At 42.0% G+C, this 8,199-nt stretch overlaps 2 protein-coding genes across 7 annotated transcripts in view; one reads left to right on the forward strand and one right to left on the reverse strand.

Moving 5' to 3' along the window:
• Positions 1–1,824: 1,824 nt before the first annotated feature.
• On the reverse strand, positions 1,825–5,962 carry LOC108573184 (puromycin-sensitive aminopeptidase). Its single transcript, XM_017935575.1, has 4 exons — positions 5,689–5,962; positions 5,072–5,319; positions 4,572–4,722; positions 1,825–4,450 (listed from the first exon to the last, which is right to left on the reverse strand). Exons 1-4 carry the CDS (start codon positions 5,815–5,817, stop codon positions 2,369–2,371), a joined length of 2,610 nt encoding a protein of 869 aa, XP_017791064.1. The 5' UTR covers positions 5,818–5,962; the 3' UTR covers positions 1,825–2,368.
• Positions 5,963–6,785: 823 nt separating this feature from the next.
• Positions 6,786–8,199, forward strand: part of LOC108573145 (cyclin-dependent kinase 14) — a 5,264-nt gene continuing 3,850 nt past the window's right edge. For 3 of the 6 annotated variants that reach the window (XM_017935524.1, XM_017935523.1, XM_017935525.1), the window contains exon 1: positions 6,786–7,281. In XM_017935524.1, the coding sequence (XP_017791013.1) occupies positions 7,236–7,281 (46 nt within the window). In that variant the 5' untranslated portion in view covers positions 6,786–7,235. Of the gene's footprint in view, positions 7,282–7,762; positions 7,908–8,199 lie in introns of those variants that run through there. The other 3 variants (XM_017935528.1, XM_017935522.1, XM_017935527.1) reach the window with 3 other exon arrangements.

Genomic DNA, 8,199 nt, shown 5'->3' on the forward strand with positions numbered 1-8,199 from the left:
AAAAATTCAAACCCTCCACAAAAAATAGCCGAGCGTTACTTACGCAACGTCAAGAGAAAGAAATTGCACGTCTGTGTGTAAGTAACTTTTTCACCGGAGGAAGCGCTGAAATCTTAGAATCCTGACGTTTCGAAGAAAGGTGAAAGGAAAAATGCACTCTGGCAAGGTGAGCACTTCCTTGTAATCGTATTCCGTTCCATACCACGTGTGTTCCTCTTCTTACACGCTAAAGAAAAAAAAAAATCATTACACCCATTTATCTGTTACATTCTCAAAAAATTCGTCCAAGATTACACAATCCCTTCGAGCCAATCTCCAATCCCACAGATTCATCTCTAATATCGTAAATCCTTTCACCCTTCGTTGAGGCTAAATCGCCGGAGGCATTGTACGTAAAGTCTTAATCATCGATAAAACGATTCGAGTGGGTGATATCCCGGGCGCAGGTGGCCATTGCACAGGGATACAAAATCGTCCAATAAACGTTCGTTCCCCCCGTTGAAAACGCGTTTGCAAAAGCCACGACGACACTCCCGGTTCCGCTTATAAGAGTATCCACGGGACGTGTTGGCCACGAAAAAGGACACTTCCCCGCGAGCAGTGTGCTCGCCCCGTTAACGATCCCCCATCGGCAATTCCTTCTCGTTAGGTCGTTTCCCTGCACGGCTGTATCGCTGAAGGCGATAAATCCGCGAGCGTCCCGCGACACGCGCGGCTCTCGTAGGGTGGGCTTAAATGGGCACACGTGTACGTAATAATCTACGCACACGTGCGAGGGAGGAGGAGGAAAGCATCCCGGTGGTGCGTGTGGTGGTCGTCGAGGCAAGAAGAGGACAGGGCCCGGTGTGGCCGCTACGATGTATCGTTGTAGGAGTCCGCCAAGTTCCCGTATTGATCGTGTTTCCCTTGTTCCGGGTCGCGTGCGCGTTCCTGGGAACCTCGAGTCCGCGGGATACCCACGGGAACTGATTCCGTCCGAGCGCGTGTCCCCGTCGCTCTTTCTCTCGTCCCTTTCGGCCACTCGAGCTTTTGCTTCGTATTCATAGAGAGATGGGGAGAGAGCACATGGTCAGAGAAAGGGAAAGATAGAGATGGAGAGAGAGAGAGAGAGAGAAAGAGGGGGTGGTCGAAGACTACTCGACGAGAACAACGATCAAACTGGTGGATGTATACGTGTGTGCCATTCGCTAATAACGAAAGTGGAGGCTGACTCACGACAGCGCACCCTCCTACGCGGGCTGAAAGGGCTGATCGATGCTGGGGATAAGGAGCGCGACTCCGCAACCATCACCTTGCGACCGTGTAACGACGTTTAAGTGGCCGATATGACTTCTGCTCGCCCATGCGCGATCCCACGATTTCGAGGTGGCAGGAAGGAGGTTGAAGGTTTCGAGGGTAGATTTTTATGGATTCTTGGATGAAATACATGTACCATGGATAATTTGGATTGATTGAATTGATGCTTTGTCAGGTACCATCTAATTAGTAGGGATCAGGTTGTTTTCTGGCTAGCGGAAAAGTTGAAAGTTTGGAGGGTAGATTTTTATGAATTGTTAGGAGAAATAGATGCACTAATTTCAATTAGTTGAAGTATGTATAAAATTGGTTGAACTGATGTTTCGTCAGATACCATCTAATTAGTACGGATCAAGCTGTTTTCAGGCCAGTGGATTGTTTTTATGGATTGTTGGATAGAATGTACGTCCACTTGTTGTGTTAGGTACTATATAGCTAGTACGGATTAGGCTGCTTGAAAATGTATACTCTTTCACGTACAAGCGTAAAAGTATTTATTTCAATTTTCTCAATTATGGTATGTGATACAAATGTATTTCTGCAGCTACACGCTTGTTTCCTTTTTTCTTCTTCTTCTTCTGGTTTCTCTCACTTCACTCACGATACAAAAGTGATAAACACCGGTGCGGGAATCTGAGCCATCGTACTCATCGGGGGAAGAGAACATAATTGCGTCCGTGTATCACGGAACGGAGAAAATAAATGCCAAATAGGTACATAATGCTGCAATTTAAAAATGCCATCGACGAAAACGTAACACGGATATCATGAATTGTAGTGACCGCTACATGCGTATATAATCGCGTATTCATTTAAGCAAACGTTGTATGTGTTTGTGTAAACGCAAAAACCTCTACGAAAGATATCGGTGTGTTACATGAGAATCTTGGTTGTCTTTTCCTTTTCTCCTAAATTGACTCGAAGCAACTCTTTCTTTTTTTTTCCTTTTTTTCTTGTTTTCTTTAATACGCTCGCATAATGGCATGTGATATTGCATTTTTCGATTTTCTGTTGTGTCAGAAACTGTAATAAGGTGGAGACGAGAACTCAAAGCGAGAAGTAACTTATGTCACTAATAAACGCGAGTGGTCAGGTATTCCTTGATAGAGTCTTTATCCCTGGCAAGCCAATCCACGTTCACTCTGATGGACTCGATGCTCTGTTGGACCGTTCTCTCGGTTCCCGGCGTTGGATGATCCTTGAAAAATTCCTCCACATCTTTGGCCCGTTCTTTGGTGACGAAGTTCTCCGTGGTGAATTTCACCAGTCTCGAAATCAAGAAACCGCCACCGTAGCGATCGAGAAGGGTCTTCCAGTTCTCCTTGAAGAAGTCCCAGGCCATCACACGGCCCTTGTACGTCATCGCCACAGACATGATGGCGAAGACCGTGTCCTGAGCTCTTACTTCGTCGCTCATGGCGAAGTTCAGAACCTTTGCCAGAAGAGTCTCGTCTTTGATCGCTCCTAGAGCTCTCAGTATTCTGTCTTTCTCCTCGTGAAGATCTGTTTCACGATAAAGTCTCAACATGGTCTCGTAAGTGTTAATATCGCCGACAGAGAGTACAGCTCGATAAACTGGGTTGCGGAGATCTGCAGAGAGAAGCGTGGTGCCGGAGACGTGCAACTCGAATCTCTTCTTTGCTTCTTCTATGGTGTCCTCGTCGTTCAATGCTGCCATGCGACCTAATACAAGGGATCGTAGAAGTGTGTCCACATGGCTTTCGTTGGGCTTAGGATTCCAGCCTAGTTTGTTGGTAATATCGCGCATCAGATTGCGACCAAATGCTTTGAACGAGTCCTCGAAGTCCAAGTGAGAAACGAGAACTCCGATTTTCCCTAAGCTATTCACTATGCTAGACCATACGGTGTAGTTGTCCTCCTGTTGAAATGCTTGCATCAGTTTAAGTACTTCTACGGTAGAAGCGTGGCCAGCTTGTACCAAGGCAAACAGATCGTCCAACAAGCCCAATCTATCTAAGGGTGGTAATGTATGATCTTTAACAGCGGGTAATAAGAGACGCAGAGCGTCTGGACTATAATGAGTCCTGTAAAAACCGATCGTTCCGGGATTGATTTTCACCCAATGGTCCGCAGGAACATCTTTCACACGGAACTCCTTCGTTTTCTCATCGAACAGAGCTTTGAGTACACACTCCTTCGGATTCTTCGATGTGCTCATAGTAATTGGTATGATCCACAAACTGTTTAAGATCTCGATAGAACCATCTGCGAAGAATCTTTCCTGGGTTAGAGTTATAACTCGATCGTTGCCTTCTTGACGATGTAGCACTCTGACAACAGGGAATCCCTGTTGCTTAGTCCAGCTGGACATTACGGAGCGTACGTCTTTGTTGCTGGCTTCCTCCAGAGCGTCCCAGAGATCTTCTGTTTCCGCATTGGCGTAGCTGTGCTTTTTCAGGTACAGGTTCATACCCTTCCAGAAATCATTGTCACCGATGTAAGAGTGCAACATGCGAATAACGCAAGCACCTTTGTTGTAAGAGATGTCATCGAAAATTTCATCGATTTCAGAGGGATGACCAACATGTACTTCGATGGGATGACTGTTCCTCAAAGCATCCAGTTCTAACGCTCTGATGTACGTGTCTGTGACAAATTGCGTCCAAATATCGTATTCAGGAAACAGGTGAGCAACACATAAAAATTCAACGAACGACGCATAGCCCTCGTTCAACCACAAATGGGTCCACCATTCCATGGTCACGAGATTTCCAAACCATTGGTGCGCCAGTTCGTGCGCTACGACTAAAGCGATCCACTGTTTTCGAACAGCGGATGTATTTTGTGGATCTACTAAGAGGCAGGTTTCACGGTAGGTGACTAGACCCCAGTTTTCCATAGCTCCGGATGAGAAATCGGCGATTGCGATAAGATCAATTTTTGGGAGCGGGTAAGCAATTCCAAAGTAAGTTTTGTAATATGGTAACACTTTAGTTGCGACCTCTAACGCGAATTGTCCCTGTTCCTTCTTCGATTTTGGAGTGTACACGCGTACCAGTACACCGTCGCTCGATGTATCTTCCGTATAATCGAATTCACCAATTACCACTGCTACTAAATATGTTGACATGATTGGTGTCCTCTCAAATACTAAAGTCTCAGTTGATTCATTTACTACCTTGTTTTTAATAGGCTGAAACAAATAAGTAAATATGTTTTTCAGATTTTATAAGTACTCATCACAGTTAATATCTACTAAAAAAAATAAAAAATAATAAAATAAAATAAAACCACAACTGCTAGGCGCTGCTTACCATATTGGAAAGTGCTGTAAGACCTGATGGTACATTTAGAGTAATATCAAACGTGGCTTTGTGTGCTGGTTCATCCCAGCATGGGAAGCAACGTCTAGCATCTGTTGGCTCGAATTGAGTTACAGCTGCATGTTCAACAGTTCCATTGGTTCTGTAAACACACAAAAAAGTTTTGTTAGTTTAAGAATGTCAATCATTGCTTACCATATTTGATAAGCCAACAAGTCCTGCATCACAAGGAAGTACAAGTTGTATTGTAAAAGTAGCTTTTAGCAATGGTTCATCCCAACAGGGAAAAACCCTACGTGCTGATGTGGGACATAAGAAAGTTACAGCAGACCACTTATTCTGCCTACAAAGTGTTGAAAATTACCGTTGAAAGTATTATATGCTATATTTATATTGCATAAAATCATCTTCTTACAATAGAAAACCTGTAATTTCTTTGTTTCTATATAATGTTTAGTCATACTGTTATAATAATTTAGAAATTCTAATACCCAACATATTTGCTTCTATAGAAGCCCTTCATTTTATCATTAATTTCTCCCACAAATTCCAAACTCAGGTATCCACTTCTGCCCAGTGGTAACTTTTCATTAAATACCAAAGTAGCTGTTTCCTTAGGTTCACAGACTTCAATCTGTTTTGTTCCAATAATTTTTCCATGTTTTTCTTCTTTGAAACATGCAGTTTTTATATCAATATCCAACGAATTTAAAACAATTGTGTCTGTGGATTTTTTTATCTGTAAATAATAAACATTACAGTGAAAAACATACAAATTTAAAGTATTATAGATACTTGATAAAGTATTTTAACATGGGAAAAAGGCATTAAACATTTCTCTTATAACTATCTTATCATGTTCCACTTTTAACAATTGTACACACTTTCAGAATTTGGAGTCTAGATAAAACAAAGATAAGGGGTGTATTTTTAAATTTATTGTCACTCAAGGCTACATTGATATTCGTCTTATATATAGCATACAAATTTTGTGGTTATGTTTGCCATATGGTTAAGGCTTCTCGTTCTACTATTCGAATTACAAATTTGCAACGACCCACATGAATAATGAATATTCTAATAGGTGATCTAGACTAATTGAGCTTACGTCAATGTGCACATCTTCCTTGCCGTCGAAGACAAAAGTTTTCAGATTGGGTGACAAAACAATATTATAATGATAGGGCTGAACATCTGTGGGCAGCCGGCGAAATGGCTTTTTTCCTGTGCTCAACATCGCTCGATGTTGAATCACGATCTGAAAAATTCTTAAATATCGAACTATCTTGAAAGAAGTTTTGCAGCTTTCCCTTTTTGCCGACTCACAACGCGAAAGTATGCACTAACACAAAACGTCTCAGAGCATTGCAGACGCATGCGCAACATGCATATTGACTAGAGAGATGCGAATGAAAATGGAACTACCTTCGCGGAAAAGAATCGATCACGTGCTCTGATGTCACTATAAATATAAAGGCGCAAATTTCGATTATAGGGTTTATTCGCGACTTATTTCAGCGTTATTCTTTCATTGAAATCAAATTGATTTTCAATTCCATTGATGTTATTATCTTTATAGTGGAAACAGATTATCATTCAATTTCCCTCTTAATTTAATTGAAATATTATTCTAAAATTGAAAAAAGAAATGCCCACGTGCATTCCTGGTGGAGTGAATTGAAGTAAGTAAAAATATAAGTTGCACAACTTGGTTGCATCGAAATGAGCTGTTAGCACTGCTTTTGCCTATAATTACGTAGTAGGAAGAAAGGAATGTCGTACTATGAATTTGTTAGTAATACATTTTACCATAGTAATAAAAATAACTTTTAATTTGATCAAATAATTGAAACGCAAAAGCAATCTGTAAATTATTCCCATAAAAGCACAAAGATTACGAAACATTTGTTACGTATGTCATTTTGTAACGTATAATTGATAACATTATTTCATTCATGATAAGAGCATGAATAGACGTTTCAAGGTAAACATTACTAATTGAAATCGTGAAATTATGCAATGTGATGTAATGTAACTATAGCAAACAAAGATTGCAGAAAATGAATTAAGATGGCAGTGAGTGGATGTACATGAAAACGCAATCGAGCTACCATACTGGTTGTGAACTATATACATTCAGACCAATGTGGATCGGCCAGTTTCAGACTTTTGTCTGTGGCGCGAGGCAGTGGGGCTGTGGGAATAGAGAACTTTTTGGGAGAAGTTTGTTCTCGCTGATGAGTTGTTCGAGGTAGTGGTGGCGTGCGTGAGCACCCGCCATATATCCAGGAAGTCGCGACTGAGAAACCCCGGTCGCAAAAGATATTTACGATCTCGGCGAGCCGAGGCGTATAAACCTTTGGAAAGGTTTAACCGGGGAATATCGGTGGCGCGTACCGCGGCCAGAGCACACGGCGCGAGATCTTAAGCGGTGAACGGAGAGACGGTGGTGTGTTTTTCATGGCGATCAGCTCATTAGGAGAGTATCGTACGCTGCTACCGATGTACGGGATACGGGAAAGGTGAAGGAGGTGCTCGCCGGACCTGACCTGCCCGAGAGAAACACCACGAAACGTAGCTTCTCACATACATACACACACAGTGCGTCACCGCCCATATGTGATGTGTTCCGTGCGTTCGAGCGAATGAGTAATCATGTACTGTCAAGACAAGGGCTCGACCGCCTCCAAGAGCAAAGAGGGTAAGTTGACGCCCGCGAGATCCGACTATCACAGAAGTAATTCCCTTGGCACTCCCCCCCTTCTTTTCCATTTTTCCGCAGTCTTAGACTGTGTCCTCGACGTTCGTATACCGCTTTCCGTTTTTACCCTCTCCGTGTTTCATTGCGAATTTTCGTCTCTCCGCTTTGCACATGTGAACTGGGTAAAACACGATCCAGTAGGTTGGACAGTGTCAAAAGTTCCGCGATTGTGGGGGTGTACATTAGTCTGACGAAGAGGGAAAAGTGACAGGCCAAGAGAGTGCGGTAAAGAGGGAAGCAAGGAGAGTTTGTCGTTTACAAACCAAAGGGGTGGGGGACGAACAGTATGTATTTCGAAGAGAGAAACGAATCATGTACATTCTTGGCGAACCTTTTTATCGAACTTCGGTCGCGTAAACGAGTTTATCAGATGTGAGATTGCATCGGAGCTGTACATCGTCACCTTTAGTGCTGCAGATATTGTAGTGCCTTTCGTTGCCGCGAAAACGTCATTCGTAGAACGCGACAGATGCGTGAATGGAGAAAAGTGCTTTTGTGTACGGGGAAGCATGCGGAACAGCGTGAAACGAGATGTGGAGTCAGTAGCCACTCTAAAAATGATCAACGTAATTTATATATCGTTCTTTGACATGTATAATTAAACTTTCTTTAGTTCATTGACCTATAGTAACAACACATGTGTATAGGTGCACATATGTACATTATACATTAAATATATTACACATTAGATATACATATACCATGTATACATATATTTGTCAAATTTTTAATTGCTTGTTACTTCTTAATGATAGAATTAATATTTATACAGCCATAAGATATGTGCTATTTAGATGCACACTAAAGACTTTCTAAAGGATGAGTCTTATTATATATTCTTAAAAAATGTATATTTAA

Source organism: Habropoda laboriosa, unplaced genomic scaffold, assembly GCF_001263275.1.
Source record: "Habropoda laboriosa isolate 0110345459 unplaced genomic scaffold, ASM126327v1 scaffold124, whole genome shotgun sequence".
Taxonomy (NCBI): Eukaryota; Metazoa; Arthropoda; class Insecta; order Hymenoptera; family Apidae; genus Habropoda; species Habropoda laboriosa.

Excerpts from the sequence above, each read along its gene's own strand:
- LOC108573184 (XM_017935575.1), bottom strand. The coding sequence starts at position 5,817 with ATGTTGAGCACAGGAAAAAAGCCATTTCGCCGGCTGCCCACAGATGTT. Across the intron at positions 5,320-5,688 it reads AGGAAGATGTGCACATTGAC|ATAAAAAAATCCACAGACAC; the intron begins GTAAGCTCAATT and ends TATTATTTACAG. Across the intron at positions 4,451-4,571 it reads TTACAGCACTTTCCAATATG|CCTATTAAAAACAAGGTAGT; the intron begins GTAAGCAGCGCC and ends TATTTGTTTCAG.